The 20,461-nt window shown below is 37.7% G+C and overlaps 1 protein-coding gene across 2 annotated transcripts in view; it reads right to left on the reverse strand.

The window, feature by feature from the left end:
* Nucleotides 1–20,461, reverse strand: part of CNTNAP4 (contactin associated protein-like 4) — a 244,719-nt gene that overhangs the window by 71,404 nt on the left and 152,854 nt on the right. For both annotated transcript variants that reach the window (XM_005862607.2, XM_014536737.1), the window contains exons 8-10: nucleotides 19,638–19,899; nucleotides 11,366–11,515; nucleotides 6,267–6,438 (exon numbers count right to left, since the gene is read on the reverse strand). In XM_005862607.2, the coding sequence (XP_005862669.1) occupies nucleotides 6,267–6,438; nucleotides 11,366–11,515; nucleotides 19,638–19,899 (584 nt within the window). The remainder of the gene's footprint in view (nucleotides 1–6,266; nucleotides 6,439–11,365; nucleotides 11,516–19,637; nucleotides 19,900–20,461) is intronic.

A 20,461-nucleotide genomic window follows, 5' to 3' on the forward strand; every position in this document is an offset into this window, starting at 1 on the left:
AGATCAACCAAAGACCTTGTATGCATATATGCATAACCCATGGACACAGACAAAAGGGTGGTGAAGGCCTGGGGTGGGGAGTGGGGGCGGGATGGGAGAGGTCAATGGGGGAAAAAGGGGACAGGTAATACTTTCAATAATAAAGATTTTTTTAAAAAAGAAAAAGACAGGCGCACTCAGCATCTATCAAATACCCTGTGACTTATTGCTCGAGGCAGTTCACTTTCAATATTAGATACTAATGACATTCCTTTAATGACACCCTCTCTTTGAGAAGCTGAACCTTTAGTAGTTGATAAAAAATAAGAATCACATGAAATCAATAGTGAACAAGGCATGAGAGTGGCAGTGTCTGATCTGATCCCAGGCTTTGAAAATCTGTACAGTACCCAACAGTAAACATGTGCAATTACCAAGTAATCCATTATTTTCAATTAAACATTTTTAATTAAAAAGAAAAATATTAAAATATATATGTATATAAGTGACTTTTTCAAAGAGTTAATAAATTGTTAGGACAGAAACACTAAAAAAGTTGTTTGGACCCAAAATGCTTTTTAAGTGAAAGTAGTAGGTCTATCTTTTGGCTTAGGATACAGTGAAAAAAAACTACTGAATGATACATTGTGTCCAAGGCTTTAAATGTTCTCATTCATGCCAGATTTAAAAAATAAATTAACCACAAAACCTGCCAAGAATGTATTTAGGATGGCCTTTCTGCCATCTCCTTTATTAAAACTGAGGATGCAAATTTTGCTTATAGGATTTTTCCAACTTTAACTAAAAATAACATTATTGATTATTCTTGATAAAAAGTAGATGTCCAATGTATAGAAATCAAACAATTCAGGAAACACTAGAAAAGAAATATCATTTACAATCTCAATGCATAAAAATTACCACTGTAAACATACATGTTTCTGTGTTTGTGTGTGTATATGCATTATTTATGTGTATGTATATTTGTGTATAATCATAACATGTTATTTTACAACCTGTCTTCTAAAAATTCAAAAATGTATGAGTATTTTTCCCTGCCAATTAAGTTTACATATATTTTAGCATTTTTATAGATTCACGGGAATCCATTCAAAGAATGTTTTGCTATGTGTTTAATACCTGAAGCATTTCAAATCAGTAACAACCCAGAAGAGGAACATTTTTGAAAATTAAAACAATAACAATCCTATCTGGTCATCAGAAGGACAAAGCAATCTATTCCTTAACAGACCTCAAACCGTATTTTAAAGGGGGGCAGACATAAGCTGCCAAGCTAAATTTCTAAAGAATGAATCTTTAATTATTGTCATGCATGTGTTATTTCTAACTGATCTGCTACAAAAAGATTCAGATCCATATTCCGTGATTGTTAGTCAGACGCGACTTTTCACATTTTTTAACTACAAAGTGAAACACTGGATTGTGGATTTTATTTCAATTCATCATATAGTAGTTCTGTTTGACTATTAGTTGTAATCTATAGCAAATCACATTGTTTAGTGAAGTACTGTTTCTCAGTAAAAGTTCTAAACAATTGTGTTGCACACTTTTCTCTTCACCAATCATTCCAGTATAAAGTAAAACAACCCATGAACCCATTTTCTTTAGCGTTTTCCTTAGACTTTTCCATCATTACCTGCCTTGATGGTGAACTTGAACAAACTATGTACATACATCAACATTCCCCAAACTGAAGTGATGTGTACAGTTTTGGTTTAACCTGATTCCCTGTCTATTCCAAAAAAAATTTCAAAACACTTTGATACAATGTAAAACATGGCTAGAAATAAGGATATTGAAGTAAAAATCTATATAACATGATCACATTTAGGAAAATTGAACAGGTAGATGCCTATGCGTCCTACAATAATGGTAACCACCTGAAGTCAATGGTGGCCTTCCTCAACCAGCAGATATTCTTAAAAAGATGATGTCAAAATATACCTAATTCTTTTGTTTAATAAGTGCTTTAGGTCCAAGTGATTTAGTTAGTATTTATTCCCTAACGACTGTCACCCACTGCCCCAGCCCACTTGGGTTTCTGCCAAGACATGGGGACATGGTCATGGGGACATGGACGCAGCTCCCTCTGCAGTTCTGCCCTCTCCCCTCGATCATCCCCACCCAGATTCCCTGGGCATAGGGCCACCTCCCCTGCATTTCCACAGAGGACAAGGGGAGGGTTTGTGGACAACTGTGGGTGTGTTTATGTGTGTGTGTGTGTGTGTATAAGGAAAATGTGTGCGTGTAGATTTATGTGTGTGTGTGTGTATAAGGAAAATGTGTGCGTGTAGTAAGTGTGGGAATGATCTTATGAGTTTATAAGTGAATGTGTAAAGATTGTGTGTGCAAGAGATAGTGTACTTGTATATGAGTGTGTGTGTGTATGGGTTAATGTGAGAGGAGGTATGTGAATGTATGTATAAGGAGCATGTGGACATAAGGGTTGTGCATGGTAGGGAGCTTTGGGATATGTGTGTGATGAGCACATGTGCGTACATGTGTGACAGAATGTATAATATGAGCATGAGCACATATATAAATGTATGTACAGCATTATGCATAGATTTGATCCAACTTAATTACAGTAAAAAAAAGCAACATTGTTTTAATTCTTATCAAATTGTTAAATATATTTTAATGTTTCTGTTTGTTTTTCATTGCAATTTATTAAACCATTAAATTTTGCATTTATTATACATCAACTACACATTAACCACAATGCATGTTAATGTGCACGGAGACGGGTGTACGGCCTGGCAGGTAGACAGTTCAGAGGGACTTTCCCAGAACCAGAAGGCTCAGAGTTGATCCTGGGCTCTGCCTCCCAGCCATGCCATCTTAGCCACCTCTCTGAGCTTCTGAGCCCATATTTGTAAGAAATAAATACAATTAAGGACAGGTTCTAAGGGTTTTTATGAGGCTTAATTTAAATACATATTAATTAATTTAAAATTAATTAATGGGGACATGGACGCAGCTCCCTCTGCAGTTCTGCCCTCTCCCCTCGATCATCCCCACCCAGATTCCCTGGGCTTAGGGCCACCTCCCCTGCATTTCCACAGTGGACAAAGGGAGGGTTTGTGGACAAGTGTGGGTGTGTTTATGTGTGAGTGTGTATAAGGAAAATATCCTTATTTCTAGCCATGTTTTACATTGTATCAAATAATTAATTTAAAATTAATTTTAGAACATAGTCACTGCACAGTCTCACACATACATACACATTCATAAAGTCACTGGCATACCCAAAAGCTCCTTATATCCTTACACAAATACCCACACAATCTTCACACATTAACGCATACACATGTACACACACACGCACACATTCACACAGGTCCACACCATCCATACACGCTCATACACTGTTATAAGGTCATTCCCATACACATTCCCATACCCTTTATGCACACACACCTTCTTTACACACAGACATTCACACACATACAAGTTTAAATTCAGAGAGAAGTTATGTTAAACACATATAAATTTATAAAATCATTGAGACTTAGCTGTGAATTGAATAAAATACTCACAGATATATATAATACTCTTTCAAGTAATTGTAGATGCATTTATGATAAATGAATACATATTAATATAAACAATTACTGGAATAGGAATAGCTTTTTATCCTGCATTTTGTTTTTTATTGTGTGTGTATGTGAAGGTAATTATGTAAAATATTTGTATAACAATGAATGGCTGGCAATGAGGACATGAATGATTTTATTGACTTCATTACACCTTGTATTTTGCAATTTTAAAAAAATAATCATGTCTTGCATTCATTGTTTCCAAACATTTATTCTTATTTCTCATCTCGACTGCTCCTCAGAGATAGTTAAAGACTTAGAATCTAGATGCCTATTGGAAAGATTCTGGAAAATATTTCTGACACTTTGTCAAATTACCTTTCTTTCTCCCGTATTCCTTTCCAGTTTCTCCTTTTCCTATTTCAATAAAACTTCTAAAATAATAAATAAATAAATAGTAATTCATGCTAAGTGCTTAGCATAGAGCTAGTATACAGATTTATTTTTAAAAGACTCTACTTAATAATGCTTTGGAAGCTATGTCAATAGGTATAGCATGTAAGACCAAAATAAATTACTAGAATCATCCCTCTGTATCTAACAGTTCTGCATCTGTGGATTCAACCAACAGGGATGGAAAATATTCAGGGGGGGGGAAGTTACTTTGCTGCTGACATGTACTAGGTAGGTAGTTAGGCCTACGATGGTTGCATCTGTACTGACCATGTACAGACTTTCTTTCTTGTCATCATACCCTAAATTATACAATATACCAGCTATTTTACATAGCATTTACATAGTATTAGCTATTATAAGTAATGCAGAGATGATTTAAAGCATAGGGGAGAATCGCATAGGTTATATACAAACACCATGCCATTGTATATAAGGAACTCGAGTATCCGCAGATTTTGTACCTGCAGAGGTAATGGAACCAATCCTCCCATGGATACTAAAAGATGGTTATATATATATTTCTTATGAGTATAAGAGAATGATACATTTGGGAATTTAAAAGGTATACTAATGTAAAAGTTACTTTTATTTTTGCTATTTTTCTAAGATTGCTAGGGTTCCCCTGACCCTAAAGTATTTCTTTAAAAAAAAAAAAAGCGTAGTCAAGACCTCTGCATAGTTTGCTATTTCTGAAGCCCTTTTAGGGTGTGATATTGGAAGCATATATTCTCCAATTGTACTCTGTTTCTGAGTCTGACCTCCAGAAAGCAGGCCGCTGGGGTTCAGGTGTAAATGGCAGGTCCGGAGCCACCACCCAAGAGAAGCATGGATCTGCTTATACCCAAAGAACTGTCTGCACTCTGAGCCGGTCAACAGGACTATCATTCATGGGTGAGCGACCAAACCTCCCCCTGGTCCCTGATGGCTGTTACCCATTAGAGGTGGGGGCTCCCTGACTGTATGTGAGCCCCACCTCCAGGGAGCAGATCCAGGGAGCCTTGCTGTATGCCTTCCTCAAAACTGGGATTAAGGGTCCAGAGCTGATGTGGTTGTGACTATGCAAAAGCTCACTGTCATTTAAGCCCCAAGTCAAGCCATTGAGGTTCATTGTGTAAATTCTCCCTTTACATATCACCTGTCATTATAGAAAGACTTTTTTTTATCTACAAACTGGGTTAAATAACTAAACGTGTATTCATGGAAAAGAAATGGTACCCTTCTAATGCATTGTTAAATAAGGTTAAAATTATTTTTATAGACATAACGATATGTATAGTGTTCAAAACAGGACCAATAGACACTGAAAGACTAAATGGTCTGTCAGATAGAAATAGATAAGTGTTTGTGTTGATAAAATGTTTTGTACAAATAAAAAGTTATTTTTAAAATTCAGAATTTACTCAAAATTTATACTACACCCTACTATAGGATAGGGGCTAAGTTTCTCACATGGTTTAATTCTTTTTAATCTGTAATGGTCATGACATCCCATTGAACTCAATAACTAAAGTTAGCAGCCTTACTATTAAAGCATGACTGAAAAGATTCTTTGGGTAAGGTTGAACATGCCTAAAGATACTTTAAAATTATTAACTATCAGTCATCATTCAAAAGTTGCTTGTCCTCTGCAATTAACTCCAAAATCTTGCACCACCATGCCCTGTACTGGAGTCCTACTGAAACTCCTGGGTTAGCCTTACACCTTGATCTACACTACAGCTCCAGACTCTCCCATGGGGAAGGTTCCTTCTCAGATTCCCTGCAGAGAAGATAGTAATGGTTTTTTGAAGGTACATGAGGAGCATAGCAACCACTTCCATTTCTGTGCCTGTGAAAACACTCCTCAGCTATCAGGGAGCAAGAGGCAGGTTGATAACTGACCAAACAGGTCTCCGATTTCTTGGTACCAGACGATCAAAATAATTGTTAGGGTGTCCTGAGCTATTGAGTTTAATGATATATTTTTATACATTTGTAGCCACCTAAAATTATAGCAGCATCAACATTATCTTTTGTGAAGTGGTAGCATGTGTCCTTATAAATAACATGGTCACATGTTTTCTATCTAAATTTTATCATCGCAAATATGAAGTATAAAACTAAAAGTTTATTTTTTTCTTATTTCTAAAGTGAACATAATAATCTATTTCCCATGGAAAAGATGATGGTGAAAAAGAGGAAAGAACAAAATGTCTCTTTTCTATATAAGTTTTAATCTGCCACCAAACATTTGACAATGGACAGATAAGAATAGGAGTGAGATGGTCTGACCTGTCTGTGATTCCACAGGAGTCTATCTGAAGGTCACTGAAGTTCCCCAGGGTCCCCTGCTGAACTGAAATCAGATCTACCACTTTGTTGCTGATAGAAATGCGTCTCATGCATCCCTGAAATCCACCAAGGGGATTTTTACATTTGGATCCAAAGCTGTTGTCCGGACAACCTGATAAAAACAAAACAAAGTAAAACCGAGATACACTAAAATGAGTAAAAATTCAGTGTCATAGAATACTTCATTAAAAAATAAAACAGGCATTTGATTATTTTATTAAAAGAGGGAGAAAAGCCCATTGCAGTTATCATTAGTTTGATCTCACTTACAAATTTCAATTCACACAATGTATTTATCTTTATTAGCATAGGATTCATAGGAAATTACTACTGTTATAATAATTATGTGCAAGAATACTGACTTGATTCAAATTTTAAAATTACGCATATATTAGCTCCAGAACCCGTTAGTCAGCAGTATTAAATTGTATATAATTTAAAGCCTGGAACTTAGCCTTTTGGAACACAAAAAGAGTGGAAAGGATGAAAATGTGCACTGTAGAAAGAAAAGATAAATATATCAATAACAGTGAAATACCTTTGCATTTAAAGCTACCTATTTGGAAAAGAAGTTGTATTAACTTAAAATAAAATACCAAATAAAATAATTAAATGCTTAATTTTAATACGCATACGAGAGCCAAATATACATGCATTTTAATAAATCATAACGGCTTAATGTCAAAAACATTTCACAATTGGATTTTATTTATTCTTTGCCTCATAAAAGAATGTTCTTTCATATTGACTTTTTCTAACATTTATCTAAGACCTGTTACTAATTATTTAAATAATAAAGAACTATAATATTGACCATTATTGTCTGGAATTTAATAATGTTCTAAGTGTTTGTCTACCCAAGTGAAATAAATAATTTTATGGAGTATGAACACATATATTATACTTATGCATCTTTCATTAATCTTTCTTTGCCGTTATGGTTGTCAACCACTATTATAATTTCAAAGAATAAGAAATGAATCAGCAACTTCCTAATTCGGTACAATCCAAGCTAGTTTTCTACCTGGGAATTTACAGTATCATTAAATACTGTGACTGAGGATACTTACCCTTAATGCTTTGTTTTCCTAACAAAATGCATTTATATGGCAATTCAAGGCCAGATTCATATTCAAAACTGTTATCAGACACATTGAAATGTTGTATTTTAACCAATGGAGACAGTGAAGTTTCAAATTTAATTGATCAAGAAAAGGTAATGAAAGCTCTTTGAGTATCAATTTATAGTGCATAGCACTATATTTGCAGTGTTTAAATTACCTCTGTGGTGTAGGATATGGATACCGTATCTCTATATGTTTTCTCGATGACTTATTAAGCAATTAAGGATGTTAAAATAAAAATGGAGAGGATAATAGTTCAATAATATTTGGGGCAACCACAATATGCCAGGAATATAAACAGCTCTGCTAATCTCCTTTTCTCCAGGTGGTGTTTCCTGACACATTTCAAACTATTTCAGGATAAAATAAATTACGCAAGATGCCTGTAGGAAACAAAACTAAGAAAACTTGCAGTCACAAGGGAAGGTCATGGAACTTTACAGAAAGCACACCCTCTTATCACAAGGCCTTTTATAGTCCTAGCCACAGTGTTTAATAGCAAGAGATGCTAAGAACAAAGAAAGGTTCAAGGCAGGTTCGTCTCATTATTCTGTAATAACAGGTATCACAAGTTCATGTAATGCAACAGCAGAGAGAAGTGGAGCACTGAACCCGTCTGAAACGAAAGTTCTAATCTATGAAGATTTCTGGGGAATACTTAATGCTGAGTTAATGGATGGATCCATTAGTAGAGGCAGTCAGCATGTGAAAGCACCTCGGAGGGTGACAGATAAATTATCACTGAATGTCACCGTGCCAGAGTGAGATGTCAGGTTTGACTTCCTGGTGATGCAGCCAGTTCAGTGTGTGGATAACGTTTGATCTACACAAGCAGGAATGTGTGAATTCTGCACACAGTTTTGTATCTCTAGCTTGTGTCATACAGTGGATTAGTCAATAGCACAAAGATTGCATAGGGGAATATACAGAAATTAATCTGGAGAACCCAGATTTAAAATTGATCATTTATAAATGATAAAAGCTGGCTACGATGCAGCCTGACTTTTTGAAAAACATGCATTTATTTGAGGGGGGAATAGAAAAGAGTAAAAAATGACAGGCAGACAGTGGAGTTTGGCATGGTGTACATCGAGTGCTGCAAGTTCAGGAGCCACCCCCTCTCTCACAGTGACAGTGGCTCCGAGACCGACAGAGAATGGAGATGCACCCAGGCTCCCTGAGCAGACTGCTCCTCCGCAGTGGGGTGCTGCAGCCAGGTTGACCATTTGCTGATAAGAGAATTGTAAGCTTGCCATTGAATTTAAAGACAAGCAAGGGAGTACTGATGGGAAGTGTGTCAGAACATGGGATATTTATTTACTTGAAGATAAACTGGCTAAAGAATTAACTACCTAAGAAAAACCTTCCACCTATGGAAGACAGCCTAGTGATGAAGGGAACTCTCATCTACACAGACCAGAAGGTTTTCTGGGTGAACATCTCTCATAGTTTGCCCTGGGGGTGTTCCCAGGACTCAGCTTTCAGTGCTAAACCTGGGGAGGTCTGGTCACCCCATTGCCAGTACCATCAAGCAATCAGGGCCCTGTGCCTGTCCTGCACTTTCGGAGACCTCGTGTAGCCTTCATCCAACCATGCTTCTGCTCATGGCCCCATGAGGCCTCACCAAGTAAGGTGATGTGCCTACTCAGACCCTTCTCCCCACTGTCCAGTCCACATCCAGAATTCCCATCCCCAAAGCCCGAAGCGGGCTCCCAGAGGAATGGACCGCCTCTAGCAAGTCCTGGAGGCACCAAGCTGGGAGGAGGAGGCTGGCAGCAGAAGCCCTCGCTCCCAGCCCTGGAAATGTTGGGGAGCCCTGGAGTTGGCAGGGGGTGTATTTAGTGACTAGAAGTTCATGCCAGGATCAAACAGATTCTGGTACTGAAGAAAACAGATTGAGAAGATGACTGAGTAAACAGAGATACCTAAGTAAACTTAAGACTGGTGATCTTTTTAAAGTGCCAAAGGTAGAATTTTACTATGGAAGCTTCCACAGTGCATTCTTCAAAAAGTTAGAAATATCTTAATAGATGTCAAATCATAAAGATCAGAAGGGAAAGAATAACCCCAAATTCAAGACATGAAGGGATATGATCCTGGAAGGACAAATGGGTGTTGGTGATATTATCTTCCTTAAGCTGGAAAATGCATGTGTAAATGTGTATTTTCAAGAAAAATAATCAGGAGCCTTTAAATTGTATATATTATGTAAGATGTGAACAACAGAGGAAACTGGGTGTGGGCATATGGGAAGTCCCTGTACATCTTTGCAACTTTTCAGTAAATCTAAAACTATTCACAAATTCAAAGTTTATTTAATTATAATGGTGTATATCATATACATCACAACAAAAGCAATCTGAGCGCACATGAGATCTATTTCACTATAAAATATTATGGGTATGAATAAAAACAATAGAAACTTTCTACAAAAAAACAGGTAGGCATTGTTAAACCTGAACATGGGCGTAAAATACTTTAAGAATGATGATTCCATTTTCATGATTTACACTTTCATCCAGCCTATTACTTTTATCTCTTTTTTTTGCAACATTTGATATTATGCTTGTTCTTTTTCTCCTTATCTCTGTTAGTGCTTCTAAATCTTTTTCTTTGAAGTAAAAGCTCTTGGTTAAGTTGGTGTATGTATTTTACCATCTCTTAAAGGAATATGTTCCTATGGATTACCTGACAATCATCACATATTCCATCAGGTTTCATGAACAACTTGGTTCAGAAATATACAAATCTTATTAAAGGAAGAAATTATATCTTTTAAGATTGTTCGCAGTATGCTGCCTTTCACAGTAATAGATTATGTAGGGGTTTTGTTTGTTCTTAATATCAGATGAATGATTCATGCTTACTGTCAATTTTCAGAATGGAATTTGTATTTTATCTATATATAATAAATATATATTATCCATCAAATTCAAGAATGATTCTAGACAGAAATAACAATTAAAATTTAAAATAACAACAAGACACACTTTGAGTCACGTTAGGAATAAGCCTAATAGTTTTACAACTTTATCTTTCTAATGGAAAATAACATTTTATTTTAATTTTCAGTGCTAAAGATGCATTTCCATTTCCAAGCTTTCCGTTCCAAGTTTTTAGTTGAATCAAACATCCACTGGATAAGTAAATGCTTCATTTGTTCTCTGAGAGAGATGGCCTGGCATTGAAGGCTAATGCTCAAATTTCACCAAATGTATCAGTTATTGCATTATTACTTAGCATTGAGAAGAGGTTTCTATAACTAATTAAGTTAGATTATTTTGTCCATTGGCATAACATTGCCCTTCTGTACTGGGCAGTAGAAAAGCAATAAGGATGCTCTGAAGATGCTAAGAGGAGCAATCAGGAAAATACTTCAGAAAAAAGACATATAAGAAAATATAATGAAGTTTGAAAATAAGAACTGAAGCCCGGCCAGCATGGCTCAAGTGGCTGAATCAGGAGGTCCCGGGTTCGATTCCGGTCAAGGACACATGCCTGGGTTGCACGCTCAATCCCCAGTTGGGGGCGTGCAAGAAGCAGCGGCTCAAATGATTCTCTCTCATCATAATTGATGTTTCTATCTCTCTCTTCCCCCTCCCTTCCTCTCTGAAATCAATAAAAATATATTATTTTTTAAAAAAAACTTAAAAGGAAAAAAATAAGAACTGAAGAGGGTGGCCTAATTTCAATCAATCTCATTGTAGAAACTGTAAATATAAGTAAGTTCACCTCAAAGAAAATTTTTAGGTCATAGTTTGTCATCTTGATCCACTCAACATTTCCATGTTCAAAGAAAATGAGACATTATTCCATAGCATTGACATGAGGTGAAACATGATGATATCACCAAGACACCGGGCTAGTAACTGAAAATATGGTTCAACTGCAAATGAGCCCAACCTCTTCTCTTACCTCCGAAATAATAGGTGCCACCTGAATAAATCTGCTCAGGCCCCAGGGAAGCAGCAGCAGAGGCCACCTGGCCATCCACCACCACACTCAGGTGATTCCTCCTGGCAGATATGGAGACGGAATGCCACTGTCCATCATTTAGTCCAACACCTAGGAGAGATAAAATCAGTTAAAAGAGTTATGTCTCAACAGTGAACAATATAAACGGTGAGGAACAGTAGGAACAGTTGGTGAGAAACAGCAATATACACATCACTCGATCAAGTACAACTCACATCCTATATAATAAAAGCCTAATATGCAAATCGACTGAACTGCTGAAAGACCAGTGGAACGACAGGTCGCTATGACACACACTGACCACCAGGGGGGCAGACGCTCAACGCAGGAGCTGTCCCCAGCCCACAGGCCCCAGGCCAGCCAAGGCGGGTGCCAGTGGGGGCCCCCCAATTGCCCTGCCAGTCACCCCATAGAGGGAGGCAACTGGCAGCAGTGGTGGGGGCCAGGGCCAGCAAGCTGGTGGCACCAGGCCGGCCAAGACTGGTGTCAGTGGGCCCCACCCCTCATCACCCCACCAGTCACCCCAGAGATCGGCCCTGATCGCTGGCCAGGCCTAGAGACCCTACCCATGCATGAATTTCGTGTATTGGGCCTCTAGTCTATTACTAAAAGGAAACAGAAAGGAAAAGGAGGCAAGTGGGAAATAGCACACTCTATGGGGAAAGTGTACATTATTACCTTCCTTTCTTAGGGCCTCAATAGAGAAAACAACATTTCCATATTTGGACAATCCTAATGGTTAAAATCTTTCAATTATTTGGCATGGACCAATTTTCAGCTTCCATCATGTAATTCAGCTTTAATAGGGAGGGGTTTGGGAAGATCCCAGATATTTTCGAAAATTCGAGGTTATACCCAATAAAATGATGTATCTGCTTTTTAACACTTTTTACCTATTATGATAGTATATAGAATATTTAGCAAAATTTATTAATTTATTAATCCAATCATTACAAAATATTTGAAGAAACTATAATGAATATTGAAAATTTACTAGTATAATGAAAAGTTAAAAAATCAAGCAGTGTGCAAAACTGTATTTACACAGTTGAGCCTCATATTTTGCAGATTCCACCTCTGCTGTTTCACCCACTTGCTGTGATTTATGTGTAATCCCGAAATCAACACTCAGGGCACTTTTGGAGGCATTCACAGAAGGACAGAGCAGAGACTGATGCACGTGTTCATGGCTGAAGTCAGACAAGGTTGGCTTCTAGTTTCAGCTCTCTGACATAAATATGTCTTCTCACATTTTTATGCTTTTGTTGATGATTTTAATGTTTAAAAGACCCCGAGCCAAGTGATGAAATGCTATCCAGTGTTCCTAAGTACACGAAGGCTATGATGTATCTTCACATCATATGTGTGCTACATAAGCTTCATTCAGGCATAAGTTACCTTGCTGTTGGCCATTTGTTCAATGTTAATGAATCAATAAGGTGTCTTTACACAGAATCGCACATAAAAATGATAATGTATGATGGGTTAACAAAAACGTTGTGACCAGAGGCCCTGGGGGCAATGGTTCAGTGTTTGCTAATCTGGTGTTCATATCAACTTCGTAGGACATAACTATTGGGAATGAGACTCAACTCTCTATATACCATGATATAGTTCTAATTTTTGTATAAATAAGGGAAAGAACCAAAAGGAAATAGCCCTACAAATAGAAAGTAATTTTTGCATGAAGTTAAATTGTGGTTGTTTATATTCATTTTTTTATTTTATTGATTTTTTTACAGAGAGGAAGGGAGAGGGATAGAGAGTTAGAAACATCGATGAGAGAGAAACATCAACCAGCTGCCTCCTGCACGCTCCCTACTGGGTATGTGCCTGCAACCAAGGTACATGCCCTTGGCTGGAATCGAACCTGGGACCCTTCAATCCACAGGCCGATGCTCTATCCATTGAGCCAAACCAGTTAGGGTATATATTCATTTTTTAATAATTTCCTGTATTAACAAAGTTTATATATACAATACAATATTGCTTTAACCAAAGTTTTCTTATTGCCTCTAAATAACAATCTCTGGTACCTCCTAAGACAGTCCCCAGTGTCATGAATCTATGAGATGGTGTAGACTTTGCCTCCTAGAGGGAATTAAGTCTCTGAGGTTGAATACTCAGCAGACAGGTGGAATTTAGAGCATCTTTGTTGTGGATTTACCAGTAAGTTTTACATCCACTGATGGTCAACTCTGTATGATCTTGCAGATCAAATTAGCAAATGAAAATATAAGTACTCTATTAAACCCAAAGTTCATGGGTCTCTCTTCTTGAAAATATGTGCACTATTTACCAAGCTATTTTTGACCACAAGCTTTCAAACAGAAAATGCATAGAAGCTACCTTAGGCGATAAAGTTCTTTGCTCTGGACTCACTTAGTAGAATGTAAATTCCACCCTAGGCATCAAAGCTCATTTTTACTTTACATCCATGAAGCAAAACAGAGTTTCAAAGACCCAACTCTGGTTTGCTTTGTAAAGGATAATGAGAAAGACCTGAAAACTGAAGAACATAGGTTAGATACTTTTAGATATATTTGCTAAGAGTAGACTCTGAAATAGACAGCTGAATAGAGTTATATACTCCCTGATGGTATGAGCTTGGGCTAAAACCAAATGCCCCAGATTTGTCATCCAGAGCTTCCCCCCAAGAGGACACATTCAGAGTGAAAACCCTTGTGTGAGTTTTGCGTCACAGGCACCCTTCCCTCTCTCCCTGTCCCACCACGTGTCTCCTTCCATCTTTTCTCAAAGCATGGGTGTGCCTGTGTACATGACTTTACTCCTGTTATTTCATTTTAAGCTCTCCGTTGGTCCGGGACAGTGCTTCTCAAACTACCTGTGGTGATGAGCATTTTCTTTTCCTATGTACTGCAGATTGATACTTATACAAATTGCAATCACAATGAATGGCTGAAAAATTAAATAAAGAGGATGTATATAACACATGCCCACTGACCATGTGCTTAGATGGTGCAGCAATATCTTACTGCTACAGCAGTTTCTAAGAGCTTCATCTTATTTTTTTTTTCATTCTCATCTGAGGATATTTTTTCCATTGACTTTGTAGAGAGAGGGGAAGAGAGGGAGATGAGGGGGGGGCGAGGGGAGAGAGAGAAACATCAACGTGAGAGAGACACATGGATTGGCTGCCTCCTGCACATGCCCAGACAGGGGCCAGGGACAAATCTGCAACCAAGGTATGTGCCCTTGGCTGGGAATCAAACGTGCAAATCTTTGGTTCTTAGGCCGATGCTCTAAGGGCTGAGCGAAACCAGCCAGGGCCATCTCAGTTTTTATACCCATCCTGGTAACAAGTATTGCACTGAGCCAGTTCTAGTGAGGTCTCCCCCACTGTGAGTAGCATTGCTCCAGGAAACTGCTAGGTTAGGCGCACAACAGGATTAAGTCAGAGGCTCAGGAATTTCTTTTGTCCACATGGAAACCAATTTAAATTAAGAACAAAAGACTGTTGGGACAGCCCACTCCGTGATCTGACACAGTGCAGTGCATCTATCCACCCAGCCGGCAGGTTAGGAAGCCATGCTATGTTTGCAGGGGAAACTTCAGAAAGCGATTCTCGAGCCTCACTGGTGACAGACATCATTCACTTGTGATAAAGAGACTTATTATCTGCCATTGGGATTTATCACTCAAATTATAATGAAGGGCCTGTTTAATTCATTTCACCTAACTATGCATAATGAAAAGGATCATTTTTAAATCAGATTCTATTTTTTTAAAGTAGATTATTCCTTCCCATTCTTAAGTGGAATGAGAAGTGAGCCCCGTCCAAAAGCTTGCAAAGAGGGAAAGGAGGAGGAGAAATAGAATCTGTACTTTTTCTTATTCGTGATGTTAGGTAACTAAATGCTAATTCCAGTACACTGCTCCCACCGCTTATAATTTTTGAGTCTGGGGAGGGGGGTGTTGTTAGTATAATAATATAATAATAACAGTTTTATTGAACTTTTATTCATAACTGGTACTGTGTGCTTTATATGATTGTGTCATTTAGTCTTCAACACTGTTATTATTATTCTCATTTAAATATGGAGAAATGAGGCTTGAGGAACATAAACTAGTCACCCAAGGTAGCATCCATCTGGGGAGCTGATTCCCAAACCCACACTCCTCTGCCTGCAGGACCTGTGGTCCCTTTACCTATTCGCTCATGTTAAATAAGTAACCTTGAGAAAGAGAAAAGCACCTGCTAACAGCTGGGAACTGGCCTGATACTCTCCGAGGCCCTGGTGGGATGGGCAGCTGGCCCGCATGCACAGCTTGGCCTCGGCTTCTCCTGTTGAACATAATCTCAGAACGTCAATATCAGACGAGTTACTGTGTGGCACCAATAAAATGGGACCAAAACTAATCAAAACTACTCTATAATCTTATCAAAGCTACTGTGAAAACCACAAAAATACCAAACTTCCACTCCTGGATAATATCATTGGCAACTAATTTTTTTTTTCTGTTAGCCTTATTGCATACCTCCATCCTTCTAGATAAAATTTACAAAGATACCTATTCATACAATCACCCTCACTACCTGGCAGCTTTTAATCTCGAGCAATTCTCTACTTCCTTGGAATGTCTCCCAAATCGGTTAACACAACCCAAAATCCAATAATAAATCACCTTTCACACCTTTTTATTTAGACATCGGTGGTTTCCCAGGGTGTGTGTTCTTGTTGCAATAAGCAATAAACCCAACTTGTGTGATTACTGTGGTCTTTGGGTAGAAAGCATTGACAATTCCCAATGGAACAACAGAAGAATGGAGTAATAAATGGAAGGCAATCAGAGAATAGGATTGTTTACCAGAAATCTCTCCCTCTTCTTTCTCTCCTTCCCTATTCTCTTTTTCCTCTTCTCCCTCCCTTTCCCCTCCTCCTCCTCCTCCTCCTCTTTTTTCTCTCTCTCCTTCTTATTATCTCTCTTGTCCTCTCTCTCTCTCCTGGGCACACCTCTCTCTTTTTCTCACCTTCTCAGGCCCAAACCTGTGTGAACACACAAAATACAGCCAGAAGAAAAAGATTTATATCAGCTCCTCGTATATAATCTTCTGGTAGCACTCCTAAATTGCTACAGAAATATTGTGACAGCTTAGCCACCATCACTCTCTCATAAGACTATAATAGGCATCCAGGGAGTATAATGTATAAAGAAAAAAGAAGCCTGCTGTATGAGGTAGGCTCTTTGCAAAGGTGCAAAAGGCAATTATACAGAGGCCATTACTCAAGGACCAGCTGAAGTGTTCTGCCTGCTTCCCAATGTCTTTCAGAGCTCTGACCCAGGGCCAGAAATTCCCGCATCCACTGCTATGTGCACTACCCCGGAGGAGAGATCCACACCTCCACATAGCTCCTGCCATGAAAGAAAACATGGAGGTCACTGCCACTCATCACTTTAGGGAAAAGTGGGAGTTTAAGGGTGTCACAGGGTCACAATCTGAAAGGGTAGGAATATACCAACAGCAAAAAGGAAGAAGGGGGAAGAAAGAAAATAAAAGGCTTCCCCAGGTGAGGCAAATCAAGAGGGCTGCTCCACCGCCAGGGCCACTGGAAAGGCGGATACGTGGGACGGGAAAAATGCAGAAACCTCTCGTACGCTGCAAGCCTGCCTCTGCCAGCCGACCATGAGAGCCAGAAGCCTGTTTATAGGCCCGATTTCCACCTCCCGGCAAAAGCAGCGGCAGAAAGGCTAAACTCATAGCAGAAATCTCAAACTTGACAATAAAGAATTTGTTTTAAATAGGCCAAATAACTAACAATACAACATAACAATATATAAAGTATTGTTCACTGGGTCTGGGATGCCATCTGAATGATTTTTGCTTTGACATCTATAAAAGTGACAAAGACTGAAAGTAGTTTTTCATGAAGGACTATGTAGTATTGCTAATATGTTTTATGATTTGGATCAATATGATAGATAGCTTTAATATTTCAAAAATGATATAGGCTGACATAATATTTAAAGAATTCCAAATGACAATTGGCAAAACTGAATTAAAAATGTAGGCTGGTAATTCAAACACTTGCACAATTCAGTTCTTCCTCAACACAATTTAATGTTTATTCCATTGTAAAAGATAAAACTGTGAGTTTTTAAAACATGAACAATTAGTAATTTATATCTCCAATAGCTAAGAAAAATCAAGCTACCCTTTTATAATGGGAATATTTAGCATAATATGATACAAATCTACCAGTAAGTAACTAATTCTCTTTAAAGACCCATTATAATATGTTTTGATAACTAATTTAATTATTGAAAATTGTACTTATGAAACATAAGTGGAAAGTCTTTCCCTATGTGAGAATAAACTGGCCGCCCACCCAGTTTAGTCTACTAAAGATAGTCTACTTTCAAACATAACAGTGAAACTAGCAAAAATTAACATTTTTAAAGAAATGAGAAAAAAAGGGAGTGGGGGAGTTGGTAAGTAAAGGCCTGCTTTTATTATATGAGGTGTAACAAATTTTTAAAATATGTTTTTATTGATTTCAGAGAGAGGAAGGGAGAGGGAGAGAGAAACATCAATGATGAGAGAGAATCATCGAATGGCTGCCTCCCACACGCCCCCTTCTGGGGATCGCACTGTGACCTCCTGGTTCATGGGTCGACGCTCAACCACTGAGCAATACCAACAGGGAAAAGTGTAACAATTTTTCATACTGACAATCATGTTTAGTATAGGCTCCATATTATTAGCTATGGAAACAATCTCACCAAGTCATGTGATATAATAATAGATTATATTGCATATGGTTTTAAACATTAATTTAGAGACTTTTACAACATTCAAGGTATTCTTTATAGATTTACACCTAGTAATTTATTAAATAGACATGCCTGTAAAGTGTTTAGAAATGAACTAGCTTCAAGGGGCTCACTACAGTTGCATTGTTCTGAAGCAGTTTATTTAAAATGTTGAAAATTAGGCTATGAATATAACCACTTCTGCGGATGTCAAATAAATCACAATAAACTACACGCTAATGGCAGGCTTACATTTTTAGGTCCTCATTTTAGAGAACCTACTAATTATTAATATGACACTGATTTATTCCCTTTGTCAAGCCTGCAAATATACCACATTTTAAGCATTGCATTAAAAGGTCACAGCATAGTATCTCTCACAAATTATCATTCATAGTAATTTTCAGTTCCCACATTTAAACTGCACTGATAGATGAACAACAAAAAAGATAAAGACTACACATTCGTGTATCCATTTGTATACTTTTCCATATATGTAGTTTTCGATTACATTTTAACTTTTTTTTCCCTCTCCCAGTCATAGCTTATTAATTTTGGTCGGAGTTAATGTAGTACAATGGCATCTTTAAAATGTTTTTAAAGATCATTTATTAAAGTGATGCAGCAGTTTATCCCAATGTGACCTCCAGTAGCTTGGCTCAAACATTACTCCATATATATGAAAATGTAATGCAGATCTTGTCAAAAACTATATAATTTTAATGAAGAGACAAAAATATCCTTCACCGAAAGCACTGACCTAAATTAGACATTAATTTTCCAGACAGTCATATCATCTCTTTAATTATATTACTTCGAATCATTACGATGATACCGTATTGCCTAGAAGCGCAGAGAACTCCTTTTGGTGCCCAAATGAGGAACTTTGCATGAATCTTTTCATCCTCCCCAAACATATCCAACTCTGTACAGAATGCATCAGCAAGTAAAGTTACTTTGACTTAGTATTTAGGCCTCACCATACTAATGTAGAGATACCATATAGACCCAAGAAAAACCTCCCCCTTTCTCTCACAGACCAGGGAAGACTAATAGCTACATTAGACAATGCCTGGTTTCCACTGAAGACACCAGTAAACTTTTGGGTCCATTTCAAAGTATTTTACATTTATCCCCAAACACATTTTCTCAGCATATGTGGATTTTTCTGGAGTGGGCGAGAGGGTCATAGAAGGAAATTTTTATTCCCCCTAAGTATCTTTGGGTTAATAAGAACTATTAGTGTAGAGCCATATTTTTAAAAAAATGACAATCAAGTTCCTCTAAGGAAGAGTACCGGTTATCTTATTAACTCATGTATTCATTTATTAAGCAAATATTAATTTTTTGGTTATGTATAAAATTTTACGGAGAAGAGACGGAGGAATAAGGAAATCTTTCAAATGCATACACATGCCCACAGGAACATACTTATTACCTGCTGTGATGTCACTGGGTAATTTTCCTGGCTGGTAGAGATTCAGCTTAAGTTTTCCATCATTAAGAAAGAGGAAGAGGCCCCCCGAAACCAGCTGAAGTTCACTGAATAGCAGAAGCCCTGCATTATTCCAGGTTCGAAATTGAAAAGCAGCAGCAACCTCGTCCTCCCTGGAAGAGCCTGGCAGTGCTAAGTAACTCCTGGGGCTGAGAAAAGTCACAGGCACAGACTGGGGTTGTGAGCAGGAAAAAGACACATTTCCCTGCAATAAAGTCAAAGAAAAAGCTTTAAGGATGTGTCCATCACATTAGTAATAGAAGCTGAAATAGTCACAAAGGCTATGTATCAATCTCAAATTATCCTCCAAGTAAAACAACAAATTACTATCCACATGAAAATTCAGATTCTTGTCAAACATGCAAACCCAGTGATTACAATCATGCAAATCTTTTCCTGGGTTTTTCTAGGTGAAATCCTTTTCTCCCCATCTCTCAACTTTCACGCCATCTGACCTACTTGGATGTAATTCAATAAACATTACTTAAGCCAATGCTTTGTTTTTATCTTTTACTTGACTTTCCCTTTCCACTCATTTCACCCCTTTGCTGCCTTTGGCTTCGAATCCATCCCATAACATAACCAATTTAGCGAGCTACTGTTTTTCTTTCCATATTTCTCTCTGTTCCCATTGAAACAGAGTTTCAGCTGTATGTTCAATTATACTAGTACATACATAAACACTTATATACAGGGTGTCCCAAAACTGTATACACACTTTAACAGTTGGTAGTTCAATTTTGAAAATAAAATGTATTTATAACTAT

The sequence above is a fragment of the Myotis brandtii genome, unplaced genomic scaffold (genome assembly GCF_000412655.1).
Source record: "Myotis brandtii unplaced genomic scaffold, ASM41265v1 scaffold165, whole genome shotgun sequence".
Lineage (NCBI taxonomy): Eukaryota > Metazoa > Chordata > Mammalia > Chiroptera > Vespertilionidae > Myotis > Myotis brandtii.